Source organism: Crinia signifera, chromosome 8 (assembly GCF_055691185.1).
Source record: "Crinia signifera chromosome 8, ASM5569118v1, whole genome shotgun sequence".
NCBI lineage: Eukaryota > Metazoa > Chordata > Amphibia > Anura > Myobatrachidae > Crinia > Crinia signifera.
The window spans coordinates 105,077,207-105,101,180 of NC_139224.1; the positions used below are offsets into that span (position 1 = coordinate 105,077,207).

Sequence of the window (23,974 nt, forward strand, 5' to 3'; positions counted from 1 at the left end):
TTGACACATGCACCAATCTAAATATCGCAAAATGAAGCCTTATAAGCATGGGCAATACATTCAAATGGTCTAGGCTGCCTATTTATAGTAATACAGTTTTTTAGTAATAAGAATGATTAAATGCGGATGATGACACAACTTTTGTGTCATCAAAAATATGTAAGCTCAAATATGATCACAATTATAAATATTAGCACGTGTGTATCTTCTTTGCAAGTTATTATTGTACAGGAAACCCCAATAGCTGCTAACATTTAAATGGTTAATATTTATTTTCATGATAGAGATCTTGGGTAGTTTCCTGGCAGTGAAGGTGTTAATTTGATCACGTCTAGTGTATTTATTTGAGTGTCTCGGTTCTGGCACAGAAGGGTACCTAGGCTCCGAGCTGCAGAAAGTGGGGAGAAGTAATGAGTTTCCCAGAGATGAAATTTACAGGTCTCAGACGAGTATTTTTCCTGTATTTCTGTCCTGTAACATTCCATCCTGATGAGGTTTAATCCACTCAGTGCAGCAGGGCAGAAGTAAGTAGAGAACACTTTGCACATGCTGAATTTTAAGAAGTAATTCCCAGTAGGACCACGAGATACCTGTGACAGTGGCATTATTTAACAATAGGGCTTCCGCAGATATCTTCTTTGTTAGCACAATCCCTATAGCCTGCAATGGGGGATGCAAAGCTATGTTATTTTTTAAGCCATTCATCCACTATTGCTGGAACTCATTGCTGGTAATGTTATGCTGCTGATGCTGGAGCCCTGGATGAAACTGCAATATGCAGCCTAAAGGCTGGCCATACATCTGCAGATCGATTGTCAGATTGGGCTGATTGGAACAAAAACCTGGTAATGGGTGAGAGTAAATGACAGTTGACTATTTGCTTTAAAATGCTGGAAAACTGCCAAAAACTGTCACTCATCCATGACTAGGTTTTTGTTTCAAACAGTCCAATCTCTAGATTCTGCAGCAACTGCTACACAGTACTGGAAGCTGAGCAGGTTGATAAATTATTATACTGTATATATTGGTCTAATTGCTATAAACTGGTACTGGGAACCAACAGCTTCCCTGTGCTGCCCTCTATCATCTCTCAGAATTAACTGCAGTCTATTCTCCCTCAGAAGGCAACACCCCTACTTTCCATTGGCTGGACAGCTACTTTTATATCACATTCCTTTCTTAGTTATGTATACTGGAGATGTACTTTTTCCCCTTAGTTATACAGGAAAGTTCCATTAAAAATGCATATTTTCAGCTTTTACTGCTAACCATATTGTATATTCCAGTACTGACAGCCAACCTAAATTGCATTACAACAGTATGTATGGAAATAACACAATTCATAAGCATTTATGTATCTACAGTATATGATACACTCCATGTACTTTGATAACCGAATGAACTGGTATCACACATACAGTAGTACAGCAGCATATCATCTAAATTGCAAGTCATAACACCAGTAATAATCAAATCAGTTAGATAACAGATAAGAGAGATGTGGTAAATGAGGGGGTCAGGAATAACAGAGAGGGAGAGAGCAGAGGAGGTGGACAGGAATCAAAGAAAGTGGGGGAGGGACCGAGATAATATAGTAAGGTGGTGAGGGGCACAAATAGAGGTAGTTGGGTGAAATAAGGGACAGTGATGAGAGCGACAAACAGGTGGGTATGTTCAGTGGGTAAAAAGGGATGGGAAGGATGGAAAAAGTGGGGCAGTGAGATCACTGGCTGGAGAGGCCCTTGCTAGTAGGGTATGGATCAATGGCTTGACACATATTTGGTTGATGCCATATGGTTTACAGGGTAGGAAGTTCAACAGTATAGATAGGTTGACATGTTGACATGAAAAGGTCTATAGGGTGGTCGTCGTGTAGAAAAGGTTGACATGACTAAAAAAATCAACATAAAAATGGTTGTCGCAATACAGTTGACACCATTTAAAAAAAAAAATTCACACTGTAACATGTCAATAAGTGTACCGCATCCACATGTGATGCTTTGGGCATGGTGCCACCCTCCGATACTGTAGTCTCTGTGGATGGTAGACTGTGATAAGTAAAAAATATGATTTTTTTAAAACCCATTTATTGCCCATATGTGTGTTGACCATTGTCAAGCTAAACAGTTGTACCTGTTGACATTAGACAGTCAACGTGTTGTCCTAAATGACCATGTCAACCGTTTTGTCAAAACTACCACATTGGTTCAGTAGTGCAACTGGGCCCCTGAGGACTAAGGAGCCCACTGCTGCCCCTGTCACCGTCTTCCTGTCGACCACTGTTTTTCCCTGTCACACTCTGCCTCCTCAACTCTCTCCATGTCACCCACTGCCATGTTGCATTTTGTGAATTTATGTTGGGATGGAGGACGGGGACCTAAATTATATATTTGCACCTGGGCTCACAACCCATTAGCACCAATGCCTCTGAGTCATACTGGCCTACTTTTGAAAACTAGTCGCAGTGAGATTATTGTTGGTATTAGACTTCTGCACAGCGCCCCATTGAGGGGGCGTGTCATGCTCCACCCAAAGGGTGTGTCTATTTCCATAAATGGAGAGATTGTGAAAAGAGATTGTGAAGGTGGCACCTAGAAACGGTGGTGTGTACTGCTACAATCTTTTAAAATGACTTGTATCCAAATGTAACAATAAATAAATAAATAAATATATAAATGTAGATGAGCCCCAAAGCAGTTAGTAAGAGATACTATACTTGGTAAAATGCTGGGAAATGGTGATGATGATTCAATGTAAATGTATCTATTGTTTAAAATACTTTTCCCCCCAAAAAATGTAACAGTGTAATGTAGGCTAGGTGAACTGAGGGAGATTGCTAGACTATAGAGGGAGAGAGGGAGATTGCTGCTATTTCAGGGAGTCTCCTGAAGAATGCAGGAGGGTAGATAACTATGCTCTTAGTACCTTGTACTAAAGCTAGTATCATAGCCATATTTCCACACACATATATGATTTCACTTTAAAAATGATTAGAATAATACAAATATTATATGAATAAAGAATAATACAAATATTATATGAATAAAGCAAACATGACATTTTTAAGTTCTAAATATCATTTTTGTATTATTGTATTAATTTTTATTGTAAAAACCTCCTGTAGTATGATAGGTGAGGCTCTGCTTTCCCTGCCCACCATGACTGCACATCACTTAATCTACAGTATCTGTGCTTGATGCTGGAAAGATCTGCACCCAGCACACACACACACACACACACACACACACACACACAATTACCCCACCTTCCCAACAGTGGAAAGTGAGAAGGAGGAGGGATGGATAAAATAGGTACATGGTAGACTTGATGCTAGTGACAGAGGTGGCATGAGGCCATGGAGAGGAACAAGAGTGGTATGAGGGTAGATACAGTAGATACAAAATGATGCATAAAACTGTAAGAACATAAGGATTGAACCCCATCCTTCCTCCACTTCTCCACCACCGCAACTATCCTAGTTTCCACATGAATTTCCATCTCTGGGATCTCCATATGTGGACTTCTAAAACTATTTTCATTATTTCTTAACATATAGCAATAATGTAGCAAAATGTGTCACCCAACTTCAACTTCATTTTAGGACATAGTATGTTCAAATGGACGACAGCGTTGTGAAGCAAACAAAAAAACTGAAAAGTTTAATTTGCTGTAACTCTCTGAAATGGTCTGATTTGCTGCAAAATCTGATTCCCGAGTAATGCTGCCACTCTCTAATCTTCATTCTAGCAGTAGTGTTAGGAAAATACGGCTTTCTGCAGATGAATAAAAGGAAAGCGGACCATAAAAAAGAGCATGATACTATCAGATCATTTACTGTGTGATTACAGTCCGTTTTATGGCCCAATATAACCCTCAGTTGACCTATTTAATTATGCTTCACAACACTAAAAAATTCAACAAATGCTGTTCTGGAGCAGAATTATACAATGGATGATAATAATTAACCAAAGATGCATCTGACTCTATGTGATGAGCTATTATATCACTGTAATTGCAGTGCGAACTCATCTCAACTGTTTCTGCTTTGGATCCAGATACCCCAGTGCCTCTTTCCTTCCAAACTGTCCCTCTTTTTTTTTTATGTGATAGATATAGCCACACTCATCGGTGCTGCAATATGGCTTCTTTGATATGCTACGTTGTGCCATGTGGTGGATAATGCTTTTCAATAAGCTGCAGGTGTGACTTTGACATAAGTGCATGGCGGCGGGTGTGCGCCTTTCACCATGTCGCACGTGTGACATGGTGGGTGCTAGATGAGTATGGATATATCTTTATAGGGGCATATTTATATGTATAGGGGCATATTTATATGTATAGGGGCATATTTATGATAAACTACTGCAAGCTCTAAAATATTAAGAATCCTTATTGAAATATTGTGGCAATAAGTATTCATTGTTTGTTAAATGTATTAATATAAATGGCAGAGTCACAGACCTTGATAAAAGCACATTTTGATGATCAGACACAGCAAGTGCTTCTCTACACAGCAAACCACTCGCACATTACTGGCTGCCCCTCGCTACGAAGCCAGGAAGCCATATTTTAGGTCATAGTGGCTGCGTGTGATGTCACACAGGCACTGCAGCCCTTCCCCGAGTGGTCCAGACATGCCAGTGCTTTCTTGACCGCAACCACAAAACAGTCAGTTGCTTCCCTCCACTCTCACATTGTTGCCACCCCATCGCGGATCCCCGCCGGATCTAAAATGACAGTCGCCTGTGATCGCAGTTTCCGTTCTGGCGGGCGCCCATGTGCAGAAGTGCAGGGATCATCAAATATTGATTTATACACTTCACCATCAGGGGCCCGTAATACAGGCGTAGATTTATTAAGCTCGGTGAAGTGATAAACTGGGCTTTTATCACCGGCCAATCAACTCCTAACTGTGAAGTTACAGGCTTGGTTTGAAAAAGGACAGGTAGGAGCTGATTGGCCGGTGATAAAAACCAGACAAATTATCACTTCAACGAGCTTAATAAATCCACCCCACACTTTTTTACGTCTAAATTGACAAGAAAATGTACGTCTATGACAATTTAATATCATGCTCGTGCTTGGCAATTCACTCCGGTACAGTAATGTATAAATCCTCTAAAGCTATTTCTTCAGTTCTGTATTTACTAAAATGTCACCACCAGTGATACCAGTAGTAGTTCCTCTCAGAGAAACTATTCTGAGTTTCTCTGCAGAAAGTTATTTAAGTTTGGTTGCATGGTTATTTGTACAGTACTGTACACTGGAATGTTTTTACCGCTTTCGTCATATTTTCTTCTGCAATATATATATATATATATATATATATATTTTGACAACTTTTATATTATTATTATTATTATTTTTTAATCGAAAGTAAAACTGGAATCCAAAGCCAGACTTCCAGAGCACCCTGCATTGCCAGGTGACACATATGAAAAGTTTTCCAGGAATGGTTGGCAATGAGATAAGAGGTTTTAACTCAATGACCTGCCATGGCATATTATGTTTTTGGCAGTTAACCTGAATTTCCAAAATGATTAATAACAAGGCATAGATTAGTTGCAAGATACTGTAGCACAGATTCTCCACTTAACCTGCACTCAGGGTCCAATGTTTAATGCAGCAGTTACCGCCCTGTTCACTCTGTACTGAGTGCACACTGTGCTGTGTGATGGGAATATTTAGATGCTGCAGATTGTGGGCTTTGTGATATATTGATATGTACAACGGTGCTGGAAGGTTTTAGGAACTGTCAGATAGCAAGTATCACAAGTAACTTGTAATACAAAGATCAATGTGATTTTCCGTGCACAGTGTGAGCTCCTTATTGATGTTCTGTAGGTTGCCAGTGCTTTGTGGTGTACTATTCCACTGCTGTAAATACTCTGTTACTGTGTGATCTTTGTACTGACATCCTCTGATGTTGGAACTGTGACATGTACCTCGTTACTTCTGATTCTGGCTGCTGTCTGCTGCACTCTATTTGATATTGTTGCAACTTCAGTATGTTATGAGATATTGGCACCAATATGCTCCAAGCAGCTTTTTTTTTTTTTTTAAGTATTGATGTAATGGTTCAGTCATGGTTGCCCAGCGCTAGTGATATAAATATCATTATTGTGTGATGATATTTGCAGATGTATGTGGATTTTAATTATTTGGTACCACTTTTATATTTATTCAACAAATGTTGATTTGCAAAAAAGGAAGATTGGCATTTAAGTGTTTTTTTTTTTAATCTTGAAGTACATTGTGAAGTGCTGTTCAGTCCTTCATATACAGTATGTCAATAATATCCTTACTTGTCTCCCCGGATCTCCCCAGTGACAGCTGTCATAGGTACCCCCACGGAAGGGACACACCCCTCCCAGACAGGCACTGCAAGCTCCGGAATGGCACAGTTTGATGACTGGAGCCTGTCCTGTCCGACATTCTGATGTTTTTTACTTTGTACCAGCTCCTACTAGTATAGCATTTACATGGGCACAAATATACTCTACATAAAAAACACCAGCGTCTCACACAAGTGCAGATCCATCCCTCCAGACTAGCTCAAACCTGTCTGTAGCCATCCAATATACCTGAAGTCTTCTTGGTACTGTAAATTGAAGCAATTAGATTTTTCTATCTCTGTAATATAAGGTGATACAAAATCTTAGTCATTATTTATATTATTTCTTGACAAATATGGGCCTAAATATTCATGAACCTCTCTATGCTAGCAGGTATAAGTAAGAAAAAAGATGTTATTAGATGCCCATATGGCCTCCCTAGGCTATGGCCTGGCTCCTGCAACATTATACACAGGGCCTTTTTAAGAGAGGAGCCGCATGCAGCCTCCGCTGCGGGCCCCCTCCTCTCTGACGGTGAGCGGACTCTATCCTCATGCCAGAATCTACTGCGTCCCACCTTGTTTCTGGGGACATACCCATGTATGGGTGCAGTGTGTGCTGTGTCGGCCCCCCTGGACCTAGAGGCCCATGTGCACTGTGCACACTGCACCCATTATAGAAACACCTATGGTTACAGTATACAAGTGATTACATGTGAGAAAAGCATTGGGCACATTGTTTGGTTATATGAATTTCCCCACTTGATGGCACTGTTCTATTGGCAACTGGGAATCATTTTCAATCAGGAGAAAAAGTAATATGGCAATTTCAATGCATATTAACTTGTGCAAATGTGCAGAGTAATGAAGCTATTTCTGCAGAAAAGCATTTATAGGACAATGAGCAAATATGGTATTATTTCCCCTGTAAACTTTAGAATTCTGCTTACAGTATATGCTGAAGCTGTCACTGAGTTCTCTTGATGGATTTTTACATGGTTTGTGTCTTATTAATCACTTGTTTCGTATTACATTCTATGCATGTGCTGTATCTGTGTAATAATAATAATATATATATGCCTTTCTTAGTAATGTTTCCTTGAGATTCCATGCTGGTAATGAATGCAGTTTTAAATTATTAGGATTACATTTTGGATGTGAATTGCTCTCGTTTAATCGACTAAGACTTGTACGTATTATTTGTTCCAGGGTGATATCCAGCAGCTACTTATAGTAGATGACCCCAAGGCTGCGTACGATTACTGTGAACATTACATGACGGACTGTGATACTCCAGCACCCAACATGCCCCAAGCTCAGGATCCACAAGTGGATGAGGTGAGTGTGATGCAGAATATTTTACAGGAAATTACTAATCTGACTTTTGGTGCTTTGCCAAAGAATAAGGAGGGGATTTATCAAACCCCCTGAAGAAATCTCATTCTAGGTCTAATTTACAGGTACAGTATCTAGAGTATATAATACAATTATAACTAGAATCTTATTGGTTGATATTGCAATACCTGAACCTGTCTCAAGCACTTACAGTAATCTGAAAATGATCCAGCTAATTATTACAACTTTTCTATCTTATAAGATTGTAAAATATGAATATACACTATTATTATGTATTTCTGACTCAATTGCCTATTCACATATTGTAGTTGTTTATTTTAAAGGGTTCTACTTATGGATTTATGGATTACAGCAACCATTGATGATTATAAATCATTGATGGTCTATGACCAATGTTGAATAATGTTGCCATTGATGGGGAGAACCACATGGTTTCCCACAAGGGATGATGCACAAGCAATGAATATTGTTTATTTTAGTTACAAAGTGCTGGGATACAGAGCTTAGCTCCGCCTCTCAACAATCCCATGAAGCCCCACCACATTCTCTTATTGGCACACAGCCTACTGAATTGTAAAGCAAGAATGGGTGGGTGAAACCATGTATGGCTCCCATGCAGCTGGTTGCACACCATCAAAGTTACCTATCAATGATACCATTGATGATGACCATCAAAGGGTAACCCACCGATGGCCATCCCTAGACCTACTTTTCTTGATATAAGACAGACAAAACAGTTTAAACTGTATTAACCTTGTCCACCATTGTTCTCAATTGTATCACTATTAATTCTAACAACAAAGCAAACCCCACTCATTTATACCACTACACCAGGATTATTCCGTACACTAAGGGAGATGCTCAGTTAGATGTGGTGTTCACCCTGCGGCTAATTGTCAGTGCTGCCTAATTCAAATAGCGTGGAAACCCTGTATTTTAATTCTCAGAGGCAGGATTTCATACCCTCCAACATGACCCATTCCATTAGGTACAAAATGCTCTGTTTCTGGACTTCCCTGCCAGTGGCAGTTACAGATGTGAGCCTGTAGCACAGTCCAATATTCAAATAGGGGAGCCACACCTACTGCCACACCAAACATCACTGTCCTGGACTCACTGGCAGTTGATGTGCCCCCCTCTTTGAATTTTGGACTGTGCTGGAGTCCAACCTCTGTAACTGCCACTGGCAGGGAAGTCCAGGAACAGAGCATTTTGTACCTAATGGAATGGGTCATGTTGGAGGGTATGGGATTTTCCCATGCTGCTCTGTGTCAAATACATCACTCTGCATTTAACATGTGGGGAAACCCATAAGATTCTCATATGTTGAATCAGTGGGTTTTGAACATTACCAGAATGTTTACTGTGCAGGGAAAAGGCTCAAGGCACGAACTACCTGAGTTGGAATTATATGTCACATATCATATGGTATCGATTGGTAGGTGTATGAAGCAGTGATAATTGAGAAGAAGGAGTCAGAGGAGAAGTGGCCCATGGCAACCAATCAGCTGCTCTGTATAATTTTATATTATGCAAATTAGAGATGTTACTTCAGTGTTGATTGGTTGCCATGATCCACATCCTCTGGCTTACTTCTCCTCCCATAGGCTGCAGCTACACATCATGGTGCAGCGAGTCCCATTCAATGGGACCTGCTGTGCCACAAGGAGGCTGTGTGTGGACATACACAGCAGTGAGGCCGGATCCTGCAGAACAAGATCCACCCACTCCCGACCAAATTTCACACAGCACAGTGCGGCACCGCAGACATACAATGAACACACATTGATGTATGCATCAGGACCCAACGGCTGTGGCCACATCGCTTATGTGTTTCCAGTCACCTGTGTGCAGGCTCCTTGCAGCGCCGTGGGACCCGCTGAACGGGACCCGCTGCACTGCTATGTGCGGCCGCAACCTTATCACTGCTTCATACAGATAGAGCCATCCTCCTCTAGCCCTTTAACAGGAGTAAGTAAACCAGAGCATTCAGACTTAATCCTATGCTAATCCCCTACAGTATTGTTCTATGTATTGTATTGCAGCTGAGAACAATAGGCTCACCATGGCTATCCAGAGAAATCTAGCTGAAGAAGGCTCCATCTGTCACAAAAATAATCATTATATTGTAGTAATAAGAATAAACACAGCTTTAATAAGAAGTTTCAGACTAACGTACAATACATTGCTCTGCGGTGTTTGGTGGCAGCTGTATTAGCAGTCTTTCTTTCTGTTTTATTAGGTAAATCCATAGGGCATTCTGCTTCAGAAAACTTTCTGTCTTCAGTATAGGTGGGAGAAAGAGTGAGGCCATAGGAACATTACAGCTCAAACCATGATCCCTTGCTGCCTTGGTGTCTGCTCTTTGCTTCCTCGTATTCTGCTCCAAATAAGAACCATGTGTCCTTGCCATGGGAGAAATCTTTAGAGGCCCCAGCTTCTGAAATGTACAATCCATTGATACAAACATCCCCCAGAGCTACTGTGTAACATGATAATGCTGCTTCTTGTGGAAAATAGGAGTGCTGAGATCATTGTGGAAATATTCAGAGGCATTCATGGAAAATATATATTTTAAAAAAAAGCACCTCTAATGCATTTTCCAGACAATGTCTCTATACTGCTGTAATTTGTGGCTTCAAAGGAGTTTTAACCATTTCACTGCTGACAAAACTTTCCATAACATTCTATGAGATTGATGGACAAGGTTAATATGACCAGTGGCCAAATTCTCTTTTTGGCAAGTGACGTCAATGTAGATATTCCATTGTGCTGGTTTTTTTTTTTGTACCTGTGTGCATGTGGTTTCTATTCTGTATTTATAAAGCACAGCCAAAATACAGTTGCAATAGTTGGAATGTGTCATGGCAACCAGGAATGAGACTGGGTAAGTGTAATTCCAGGCTAACTGCACATCTTCTGGTTATATCGGTGAGTTTTTGGTGGCTGCTAATTTCTGCAATTCTTTTTGGCTCTGGCTTCCACATTGTTATAATGTAATCTTCAGTCTGAAGATAAGACAGAAAGCAGCAATTGTCATTGTTCTTGTCACTGTGTCAGAAAATACTTTTTCTCCGCCATATGTTTGATATTACTCCCAGAGAAAAAGAATCAGCTGAACGAGAGGATTAATATGTTCCCTTTAGCCATGGCTTATGTAGTCATTTAATTGCAGTACATTTAATTAACTTCCTATTTGATATGAACCTGTCTCTTTTCGCTGTGCCCATAAAAATTAATATTAAATGTGTAAAAATTACTGTCAGGCCAGTATTAAATTGCAGTCTATACAGAAATGGAAAATTGAAATGAAACTTAAAACCAACATTTCATATGACTTTGGATGAACTTTTGGTTCTAGAAAGATATGTTTAGAAAGCATGCGCGGGGGGACTTTTAGGGGTCTATGTACTGAAATGTGGAGAGAGATACAGTGGATAGAGATAGAGTACCAACCAACCAACCAGCTTCTGGGCGGGATGTATTAAAATACATCGCTGCCCCTCGCCGTGCAGCCCGCAGTGATGCTAGCACATATGTATTAACATATGCACCTAGCATCGCAAAGCGTTGACGGAGGCCCCCGCAATATTTGTAATGTGGTGTGCGGGGGGTCTCCGTCACATCCCCGTTGCCTCCTCCTCCCTGCAACCGGAAGGACATCTGGCTGTGACATGCTGCAAGGGGGAGGAGGAGTTTGATGGAGGACGGGACAGGCTAGTAAGGTTGGCGTCTGTGGGCAATAGAGGCCCATAGGCTTCTATAGGGTATTGCCACCTAAAGGTTGTGATACCCTGCCCGGCGAAGATGAGTGGCCAGGTTTTAGTACATTTGAAGATGCGGTAAACCCCCATTTTGGGGGTTTTACCGCATCTTCAAATGTACTAAAACCCATTCACTTTTTCACTTAGTACATCCCGCCTTCTGTCATTTTTAAACCCAGCCTGCATCATGGCATGTCTACACATTGCATTGTGACAGGTCCCTTTAAAAGGGACTTGTTTGGCAGGAAGGAGCCGGCACATTGAAATCTTTGTGCTGTGTCCACACATTGTGTTTTAGCAGGATGCTTACTCAAGATGATATATACACAGGATACGGTCACTAGGCAGACCACAGGATGGTGGACATACATTGGGTCGACCACTAAAGGTTGGCAGGCCTTAGGTCGACACACTGAAAAGGTTGACATTGGGTCTAGGTCGACATGGTCATTATGTTGACACAAGCATTAGGTAGGCATGGGGAAGATCAACAGTCAAAAGGTCGATGAGTTTTTCACTTTTTTTGAGTAGACCGGCAGGCACTATTTCATGCCCTACTATCCACAAAGGCCAGGAGAATAAAATAGTGGGCCAAGCGTAACAAGGCACCGTGCCCGAAGCATGGCGAGCACAGCAAACCATGTGAGAGGACACGGTGCACCAATACGGTGTCTATGTTGACTGTGTCGACATTCGGTATGAAAAATGTGAAAAACCAGGTTGATTTTACCATGTAATTGATTGCCGCTTTAAAAAAATGGGAGAACTCTTCCAAAATCTCTTACTTTCTGATTCTCACACCCTATTACATTTGGCCATTAGAGATCAAGCAGTGATGAGCCCTTTCTTCCACCTTTTGGCCAGAAAATATAGTTATCAGTGCTTCTCCCAGATGGAAAGTAGCAATATAATTAACAGTAACACTGTTAACAGTCAAAATGACAACATTATTATGCTGACAAGGCAATGCTGGTACCATTGTAATGTTATTTAAAGCATTTTAACATTGTCTGCATTATAACCTTAAACATGATACTTTGATACTTGCTTATTTGTTAAATAAAAATATATGTATCCCTGTCAGATAAGCAGTGAGAAATAACAGATTGTTTCATTGTTACTTCTGTTTTACATTGTATCGCCATTTTTATAGTTTACTGCCAGGTGGCAGATGTACTAAGCTCTAAAAGTGATAAAATGGAGAATGATGAAGTACCAGCCAATCAGCTTCTGACTGCCGTGTCAGATGCTGTGTTTGAAAAATGACAGCTAGGAGCTGGTTGGTTTTCATTCTCCATTTTATCACTTTTCAAGGTTTACCTAGAATGTGGTAGGCAGGTGACAAAAATCTCTTGATATTGTTGCTTGTGTTAAAAACATAATGCCATCTCAGTACAGTGTTAAGGTAACTTAAGTGGCATTGGAGAGGTAAAACATTGGAGAGGAGTCACCACTGTCTGATCTGTCCTTGTCTGACTGCAGAGCCTGTTCCTCCCATCTTAAGTGTATATTCTGCTGGCATTAAGTTAGAGCATTGTACTAGTTTTGTGATATTTTTCAGATTTATTTTAATTATTTTATACTTTTTATGTTAAATTAAAATTATCCTTGCAATCATAAATGTATAAGATAAACTACAGTAAGCACTCTTGTATTTTTAAAGCAATACCTCTTTTAATACCCAACTATGGAAAATATAAAGTGACCTTCCTCCAATTGTTACTTATTATGAGCTCACTGCATTGTTGAGATATCTGCCCCATATTTACAGTGTATGGTACTTACAGCAGATTTGTTCTTAGGTTCATGATAGTTCATACAACAGTACTTGTGTGTGGATCTGGTCAGTCAGAGTAGGCATGTGCCTTATAAATGCTGGCGCTATAACATTCCACATTAATGTGATAACCGTCAGTTTAAAATGTTGCGTAGACACAAAGTAGAGATTGACAAATATGCTGCCTGAACATCAACTAATTGCAGCTCTAGAAGGCATTGTCTCCAGAGGCCCAGGAGTGTTGGCATAGTTTATTGCCCTGTCCTTCAACCTCTTTTTTGCTTTAACTAAATAATAGTGCCAATTGACATTTGCACATGGCATTGAATTGCTTGCCAATTTGCAGTGACGTTCAGATCTGCACAGTCGATTACAAGGGGCTTATAGAGATCTGGAATCCCCTTCTCTATTTACAAAATTCCATTTTAAATTTTGTAACATCTTATCCCTTTTGGCCATGTCATGTGTAGACCATTACAGAGCCCAATATACAAATTGGCATTTTTGGATGTGTAAAGTTTGATTAGTCTACACGATGAGAAGCAGATTGATCTGCATAGTTTAGATGGGATAAAATCATGCTCTTGCCTTTGCAAAAGTCCATCTACCCACTGCCTGTGGATCTAGTGCAGGGCTGGGCAACACCGGCCCTCCAGATGTTAATGAACTACACATCCCAGCATTCCTTGCATCAGTTTCAGCATGGCCACATAAAGCATCCTGGGATGTGTAGTTCATTTACATCTGGAGGGCCGGTGTTGCCCAGCCCTGATCTAGTGGATAAAGGGGCAATGTCTTGCCAAACATGCCAATCCCAACTAAACTGAAATGCAATAAACTACAAGGCAGCATTCTTGCTTTTTAACCCCCAAATTCTTTTTTTTTTTTTTTTTTTTTCAGAAATCAAATGGTTCATTTTGGCAATAATAATTTTCTATGTTTGTTGTGTAATGTGTACCATTTAATTTCACTAATAGAGAATTTAACCATTTGAATTTCTATCTAAAATGTATTTCCTGTCTACTTTTGGGCCCTTGTTTTGATTCACTCGCAAAGGCAAATTCCTTCTCAAATGGACAAAACCATGTGCACTGCAGGGGGGCAGATGTAATGTGTGCATAGAGAATTAGATTTGGGTTGGGCTTAACTTCATCTGCCCCACCTGCAGTGCACATGGTTTTGTCCATTTGAGAAGGAATTTGCCTTTGCGAGTGAATCAGAATAAGGGACTTGGTGTGCTAAACAATGCTGCATAGAGTATTGACATTAAATGGATGTAAAAGTTCTCCTGTATCCAAGTGTCTTTGTGTACAGTCAGATTTGCCATGGCATCTTATTTATCTTATTGCGGATTTAGCTGATTCACAAGCCTAGCACTAAAAGGTGAATATTTATAGAATGATTGCTTCAAAACGTCACTATGTGGTATAAGACTGCTGGCACACAATGTCTTAAAGTGGAACTAAACCTAAGGAATGTTTTAAAGCTTGCTCATTGCAAGCTACGTTTTTGGAAAAACTATATCCCATGTCCCAAGTTACTAAATCAACAAATAGTCCAGATAATCAGAGAATGTTCTCATTTTCTTAAAATGTTCTCAATATGGATAATAATAATAATAATAATATCATCCCCTTTGAGAAACATCACAATGACAGTCAACAGTAAACATGCACTGAGATTGTAGACCTGATATGTCCCAATAGTTTACTGTATTCATAAATTACTTTCATACCAGTGGTCGAAGTGGAAATTTTGAAGTGGGGGTATGGAAATTTTGAAGTGGGGGTATGGAAAAGTAAAGAGTGAATATAGTGCGCACCTTCGGACACCCCCCTGTCCATCAACGTCCCCTGCCAGACTGCCCCGTTGTACAGGGGTATTACAAAAGCACAATATGTGCTGCTGAGTGATCAGAGAGCATCCTGAGGGGGAAAAAAACTTTTTTTTTTTATCTTCAGATTAAAGTGGGGGTATGCCATACCCCCGTATACCGCCCCACTTCGACCACTGTTTCATACAGTATGTGTAACTAGAGTTCTTTTTTCCTCTTATACAAGAGTATTTAATATAGGAGTTTAGTTCCACATTAAACATAGTAGGCTATTTTGAAGCGTGATAAATACTGGGCTTATGACTTTTCACTCTGTCTTTGGGTGGTATTCAATTCAGCGGAAATGCGTGAATGCGTGGCTAAACCTGAGCATAATGAAAGCAATATGCACAAAATAATATAGATCAATTGAATATTGTCTTACAATTTCCTGTCATTTTAGATGGGAGATTGGGTGCAATATAAGAATTGAATTCCACCATTAAACATAGTTGGCTATTTTGAAGCGTGATAAATACTGGGCTTATGACTTTTCACTCTGTCTTTGGGTGGCATTGAATTCAGCTGCAATATAACAATTGAATGCCACCCTTTCGGTTACGCTTTATTGCCCATAATACATGTAGCAATGTTTTCTGCATTATAGACAATGTGGAAGGTGGTACAACATTGTGCATGGACATCACTCTGATAAAGCTATACTGCTAACTAACATAGCCTTGCCTAACGCATCTTCCTTTTGCAATGTAGTATGCACCTGAAGAGCTAATCGAATATGACTATGATTATGGGGGAACAGATTACAAGGAGTCTGATTATGTAACAGAGGCACCCTCAATAACTGAAGAATATGTAGCTCAGACTGAGGTACAGTAAATATGTGTTGTGTGCATTGTTTGTAACTATGTACTCATCATCTGCTCACGTGTAATCTCAGTCCCATCTTTCCAGCTGACCTAGCCATACAGGAAGTCAAATTGAAGTTAACGGCAGGCGATACATTTCTGATTGTCGGGGAATACGGTTTACAATACTGCCTCTGTGCAATTTCAGCTAAAATATTGTATTGAGATGTTCTTGTTTACATGATAATAAAATCATATTGCAAACATTGTGTTTCTGCAGATGAATGAGTTTGGTTTATTGTGTTCAAATAAAAGTCCTGCATCTTTCATGTAGATTTCATATCTCAATACTTTATTTTAGATTTTTATAATACATTGAAAACCTGGATGTCTAATCTTATTTTGCCTAGTATTATTTGCTAAGTGGTGGTATTCATAGAGTAATGGTCCTCAAAGTAGACTTTAAAGTCTACATCATTTTCACAGATCAAGGAGTGATCAGATTATTAGTATTAAAACTTTGTGAATTGCTGCATAATATCGCATATGAGCTTTGTAGGCATCTGTTGTTCTCTGAAAAGCACCACATAGTAAATATGGCATCGATAAAGGTGCGCCACCTGCCCTTAAAACTCCTTACTTCCTCTTCTTCATTTCTTCATTCATTGTTTCCATCCGGTCTTTCAACACGTTTTTGCAGAGGAAGAGAGCCAGTTCCAAAGCGAAGAAGAAGCCAGTACCCCTTAAATCAAAGAACAAACCCCAAAAGGTCACGCCCAAAAAATCATTTGCAGCTAAGAAGAAGAAGGGCAAGACCGTTTACCAGGCATCAACAAGAAAAAGAATAGGGGTAAAGGTAGCAAAGAAATCAAGATCTTCAATAGGGTCAGCCCCGAAGATCTCTGATCATGAGACATAAAATGCCCTAACCCCACTAGATGTGGATAGAACCTCTGGCTAATCCCATAACCTGACTATTTCTATGCTCCTACTTTGATCCACTTTTCCAAAATATACCAAGCCTGAATTAATGGGTCTATTTTGTTTTCTCTCAGGCCAATGTGGTTGACTACATTCCAGAACAATATGGTGAAATAGACTATGGTTACCAGACAGATACACCTTCTCAAACAACTGGACCCAATGAGGTAAAAAATGAAGAAGATAAAACGTAAATTAACATTCTTTTTTTGTAGGAATTCAACAAGGATTGGAGTAATATATAAGAGTAGCTATTTACAGTCTTTCCTCAAACTCTAGAGTGGAAATCACAATCTCTCTTGGATAAAATCCACCATGCATCACCAACATGTAATTAAGCTGCAATATGCTTTAATGCTTGATGAACACTAGGAACAGCTTCAAAACATAATCACTAAAGTGTGCCCATCTCCTATACAGAACTGAACCTGCCACCTGTGGGTTGAACCAATGTTTGTGAGATTATGCTCTTTCAATGCAAGTAAATAATTCATAAAGGGACTTTTTTCTCTTTAGTAACACTCACTTACTTGGATTATAAAGCAGACTATTGGTTTGGCCTACGATCTGGCAGTGATAGGTACACTTTAAATATAGACTGCTTCTGTACATGCTTTTGCTTCCTGATTTTAAAAAGCTTTTTTAAGGCAATTTGATCAACATAATTGACCATGAATGATCATTTTATGTTACATAAGGTGTCTCTAATTGCATAACATGTTACTCCCTATCAAATGCTTATTTTTGTACATATCCAATGAAATCACAATAAATCACAATAAAGTGAGTTTTAAATATTTATGGAACTTATGCCCAGATATATGCGCAAGTAAGTGCTCTCCCCTACAGTGACCAATCAATTTATTTCATTGTCTAAACCAGTGGTTCCCAACCTGTGGTACTAGTACCCCTGGGGGTACTCTGCAGACCAGTTGGGGGTAGTCAGTCATCTGCCCAGCACTGACAAAGGTGGAGGAAGCAGCGGCATTAATCCTACCGGTGTTAGCGAAATCCTGGAGATAATACACAACCAGTGTCTAGACACAGAAGGGCCTGATTCCTGGCTGTATACTACTCCTCCGCTCCTCCTTAATATAAGGACATGCATAAGGATCCGCATACCGCTAAGTACTGTCCGTATTTCAAAATGAGAAGCCATATTATCAATGAAAAGCCAAATCAAGGGGTACGGGAGAGAAAAAAGGTTGGGAACCACTGGTCTAAACTATAAATACAAAATGAAATCAAACATTTGGTTGGTTAAAGCAGAAGCAAATAACATTAATAAATTAAATTAATTAAAAAAGAATTCTTAATTATAGAATAAAAAAAAAATTAAGATTAGTGACAAGTGTTACGTTATTCCTTATCACTTTAGTCCTGTATCACAGGGCAGCTTAATATCGCTAAACTGCCCAGCAATAGTGAACGGGAAAAGTGAACCGTTTGAGGTCCTGAGGACCGAGTTTGAGAACTACTGCTATAGACATCTTACATTCTGCGTATATGTAGCACGATGATAGGACTTTACAAAAGTTCGATAATCGGCTGCCCTATGACCAACGCTGTTTCTTTGTACACAGCTGCTGGGACAAAGCCTCTGTTGGGTGCCTCAATATAATTCCATGCAAACCGCATTTTTTTTACACAGTCACTGCATATAAAGCTGCAGCGGAATTTTCATACATCCCTGAATCAGGCCCCCGCATTGCTTGTGGGCGCATAGGCTTTCAGACATTTCATGCATTTTTCAAGAGCATATGTTTGAACAAGTCTTTATGAATTTTTCTTGTAGTGTAACTGATTGCATTAATTGTGCTGGAAATCTGAGATTTTATGATTTTAGTTCATCAAAACTGTGTGTATTAAATGTGCATTCTCCTTAGCTAAAAAAAGTTCTGTATTTCATTTTTTTTTATATTAGATAATTGTGTGTTCTGAAGGAAGATTTTCCAGTTAATCTTTGTAAAGAAAAAGTTAAATTACTAAAAATTTGAGAAAGTAAATATATAAAATAAAGCTTGTATTTGATTTCTGACAAAGCAGATACTGTACAAGGGAGACTGCACCTTTGAATGCCACAGTCAACATTTGTGAAATCAGCTACAATATTTGCAGATGCTTTAACTGCTGATATTTAATTATACATTTTATTAATCTTATTTAACTAATAGAGAATTGCTATGCCATAAATTGCAAGCAACTGCTTAAATGATAGGGTATAAAGCATCAGTACTATTGAAATGTTAGAGGAAATCTTCAGATAAAAGGTTAAATACCTCATGAAACATTAAAAAGTTAATTGCATTTTTTTCTTTATTTGCTTAATGTTTTTATTCTGGTACTGGTGCTTTATATTTGTACTTTGCCATTGCTTTATTGATTAGGAGTAATGGTTTACCATAAACTCCTGAAATCAAATTAAAAGATAATAATAGTTATTTATGAACCACAAATCTGCAGATCCCCATGGTATTGTTGGCTTGGAAGGTGTCACAGTACTCAGCATTGCCTCCCAGTGAGGAGAGCATAAAACAGGGGTAAAAAAACATAAACAATAAATGCAGACATACAAACTATTGCTAGTGTGGGACACATATTTACAATATAAGTGGATGACACACAGCTGGGTTGCGATGAATGACAGATATGAGGTGGCTGCAATAGTTAAGGAGGAGATCTTGAGTATTTGGAGAGAGAGGATGAGTCCAAAATATAGTTTCTTTAGCTTAACAAAATGATATATTCTAATAAAATTTTAAGATGATGGAGACAGAGCTGGAAGAGATAAAGTTCTGTATTTGGGGAATAAAGCAGATGAAAGATTCAACTGTGGCACTGTAGTAACCAGTTTGAGAGGCTGAGGAATATTTAGTGTTATTGATGTTGCGGGAGGTTAAAGGGAGACGTTGACTCTTGGAGGAGAAAATATGTTAAATTCTATTTTGGACATGTTAATTCTGAGGCAGCATTGATGGTTCCAAGATTAATTTATTGTGGTTGAAAATAGAATAAGACTTACTCTAGTAGTAAGTGGCAGATTAATCAGGCCAGAACAGAGTAGACATATGAAAAATTATAGAAAATTCCAAATAAATATTGTCGGGATTATGTGGATTTTTGTGTAGGAAGATAGCATAAAGTGAACTGAAGCTTAAGGAAAGGATGTTATAGCCCGCTAAGGCAAAACTGGAGAAATTAGAGATGGAGATGAAGTGAGGAAAAACTAGGTTAAAGGAGAGTGAATCACATTGGATGAAGGGGGGGGGGGGGTAGGTCGGATTGGATAGGGGGGGTAGGTCACATTGGATGAAGGGGGGGTGTAGGTGGGGGGGCATTATTGGTAGAAAACTATTGAGTAAGTAAGTGAAAGTGTCAACAGAGACAACAGAATATTGGAATGGCCTTATATGAGAGTAAGCAGGTCAACTGATAGGAGATAAGTGAACCAGTGAGAAAAGTTGTCAAGGAATTAGGAAATTGGGTCATGTGGTGGTATTAAGTGACCAATTGCATCTATTTGTGTCCCTAACACATTTCACAGCCTTCACAAAATCAGTTTGGAAACTTTAATACCTTACCCATGCTGCCATATTATCCAGCAGGAACATGAGCTTCCCTTCAAAGCTAAACAAACTTCATTACAAAACTATTTGTACTTGTGTTTTGAGCTTTTGTGGTTTATAAATTACTTTGTATTACCAATTCCAGCTATATGTTGAGGACATCTAAAGTTGCATCATGGCATAAATGCATCTAACAGCTTTAACTAACCTAACCCAATGTGTTCATCCCACTTCTCACATCGGTACTGATAGAAATACCCTGAGGAGTCATTGGTGGAGGAGACTGTTGTGGAGGAGGAGGAACCTTTTCTGGAGGAGTACATAACTGGAGATGATTATGACTCAGACAAAAAGCTGGTTGAGGAAACAGAATATGGGGTGAAAGCTGTAGACCCTACACAGTCTGAGCCGGTGGTGGGAGGAGATTTAGGAAAAGATGATTTATATGATTATACAGACTATGAAGATAAACCAACAAACCCTACAGCAGAGGAATTTGGACCTGGGGTACCAGCCGAGACAGATGTCTCAGAGACCACCGTAAGTTACCAGTGAAACAGATGTTAAATTATAAAGGGGAAAGAGTTAGAAATTACCACATTTTAATCTATCTAGTTAAACATTTTGGAAACACTTGGAATAAACCAGTAAGTATTACATTGCCATGCATGTGGCAGTAACAAATTGGATTGGATTTCAAAACATGTCTTATTTGTAGTAGCTTTTAGTAATATAATATTTGCGCTTGATACGCCATGTCTGATTTTATTCTAGTTCATGGTACTGTCATAGACACTTGTTACGACTAGTTATTGCTAAACATATCATGTACTGAACTTTTTAACATTTAACAGTTCTTATCTGTAGAGAAAGTTTCTGAATTAAGTACGGTAAATATCTGTCTTGTCTGAGAGTTCCTGTTCAATACCACTCTAGTTTAAAGAACACTACTATCATTTGTAAAATGTGACAATCACATTTGGACTGCAGTCTCCAAATAGGGGGGCAGATGTATTAAGCCTGGAGAAGAGATAAACTGGAGATAAAGTGGAGATAACATGGAAGAGATAACGCACCAGCCAATCAGGTGTGTTTGAAATATGACAGTTGGGATCTGATTGGATGGTGCGTTATCTCCTTCCACTTTATCTCCAGTTTATCTCTTCACCAGGCTTAATACATCTGCCCCATTGTACTTAAAAGTTTTATTGGCTATTTTAACTTCTGATCTTCAGAAGTGGAATTGTATTTTGTATAGATCAGCATTTTTTGCTGCATTGCCTCTTTGTTATATACTGCAAGTATTTTGGCATATTTTAGAAAACATTATGTGGTCAGTATAAAGCAGCATGGCCTTCCTGCTTTCTATTCACAATGCTTACTGGAAGCTAATGTATGTCACAGGACAGATATGATATCTTCCATACAACAACTGGTCTACAGACCTGCTCTGTCCTGATCTGTTACTAATCGCACAGCTACTAGAAGAGTGCTTGGGCCATGAAGACCCATAATATGAGTATGGCACCTTTTCCTCACAGTTATCACTCTTTGAGGATTTGATAGCACAAGTAAGATCTTTTTCACTATGTTTGAGTGGTGCCAGTACATGGTTCTACACTGTAGTGTGCACAAGGATATTGGACTTCATCAGTTAAAGCTGAGGGCATACATTATATAAATATAATGGAGATAGGGTTATTCATGCTTGGAATGGACAGTATTCCATACTGGCAATGTTCTGGTTATGATATGCCAATCATTGCAATTGCAGGCTGTCATATGCCTTTCAATTTCTTTGATGCTAATGGTATGTTTGTAATCTACTGGATAATGGATTAATGTCTTTAGTATTATATTTGGTTCTTTGTGAGCAGTTTGCTGGTCATTGCGAGGTATGCTATGCTGGTCATCATACCTTATGCTAGGTTTTTAGATGTATTGTACAGTATGCTAGTTAATGGGTATTTGTTTAAGAAAACCTAGGTTAAGAAATATGCTTGTGCTTTGTTGATTATAGTATCGTAGAGACCCCACATATGATGAAAGCGTTTGATTTCCCATAAGGAGATCTACGAAAGTAATTTACTCACTTTACCTTATTAGATTTGCTATTTTTATTTACAAACCTGCTTCATTTACTCATCTAAAGGAGTGGACAAAAATCTGGCAGGTATAATTTTAAATTTTTCAACACTATTGTTATTATGAAACATATGTATTTCCTATTTTCTATTTATTCATTTCCTGTTGGATTTTGTAGTTAAAGTATGTCACAAACACATTTAATGATATCACAGGTGAACAATTATGGCGGATATGGAGAAAAAGGTCAGAAAGGAGAACCAGCCGTTATTGAACCGGTAAGTCATTTATAACTCTATATTAGTTTTTAAATACAGTTGAGTCCAGTAGAGTTTTTACTTTCTTGTAGGATCTTTTTTTTACACCCAAAAGTCACCAAAACTATCAAGTCACCACATCTGTAGTTGTTATGGACTTGGGATTGGGTTAGTGTTCATATCATGAAGGGAAAATCAAGATGGTGGTGCAGGGGATCTGGAATTGTGACAACCCCCCACCCAACACATGCACACACGCAAACACACACACAGACACATCACAAACCATATTGTAGAATCCTTAGATGGAAAGCATTGGGCAGCCTGGTGCAAGTTCACAATGATGCAATTCACCTGGGTAAGTGAATTGGATTCAGGAGGCTGGTCTACTCTCTCAGAAGTCTGGTAAATTCAGAAGTCTCCTGGACATTCTGGGAAACTAGGCATGTATGTATTGGACCCCCCTAATAGGAATAAAGGGGATTTCCCTTTCATTGTAACCCTTTGAGAATTTATACTGCAAAGCAGATCATTATTATTATTCATTGAAGCTTCACTTTCGAATAAGTTGATTGTTTTCCAAACCCTATATTCATATGTTCAAATATACTGTAAGTAAAATCGGTCTTCTATATCAGCACCATCCTTTATCTTGGAACTAAGAATATACATGTATGTGAGTTTATACAGCAAAGCATAGAAGACTACCCATTGATATTTTTTTAGTGCTTTCAGGCTATCTAGCACAAAGCTGCCACCATTTTCTCTTCGGTAACATAATTTCATTCCCTGGTTCACACGCTGATTTCATTTCCGAGAAATTCATGTAGGAGAGAGCCCTATAAGACTATTCAACAGCACAATGATCTGACGTCCAGATCCACCCCATTGAGAGGCATAATCCATTGAGACATTATCACCTACAGCCCTAATCCCTAGCCTGACAGCATTACCTCTTTTATATTAGTCTCACGCAAACTATAGCTCTGTGAATCGGTGATAACACATTACTCCCGCCTTGCTTTCAGTGTCAGGCTTTGGCTCTTGACAACAGAAATAGTTGGCTTTTCACTTTCCAAATGAGCTATATTGTACAAAAACAAATCAAATATGATATCAGGCTCTTCAGGACACTTTAGACATCCAGCGTGAATAGCAATTATTTTACAGGAAAT

General features: G+C 39.1%; 1 protein-coding gene across 2 annotated transcripts in view; it reads left to right on the top strand.

Annotated features, from left to right (window-relative positions):
* The window catches only part of COL11A1 (collagen type XI alpha 1 chain), a 211,714-nt gene that overhangs the window by 57,491 nt on the left and 130,249 nt on the right, over window positions 1–23,974 (top strand). Inside the window, exons 5-9 of one of the 2 annotated variants that reach the window (XM_083156920.1) lie at window positions 7,544–7,672; window positions 15,816–15,932; window positions 16,966–17,058; window positions 20,710–20,997; window positions 22,758–22,820. In XM_083156920.1, the coding sequence (XP_083013046.1) occupies window positions 7,544–7,672; window positions 15,816–15,932; window positions 16,966–17,058; window positions 20,710–20,997; window positions 22,758–22,820 (690 nt within the window). The remainder of the gene's footprint in view (window positions 1–7,543; window positions 7,673–15,815; window positions 15,933–16,965; window positions 17,059–20,709; window positions 20,998–22,757; window positions 22,821–23,974) is intronic. The other variant, XM_083156921.1, reaches the window with a different exon arrangement.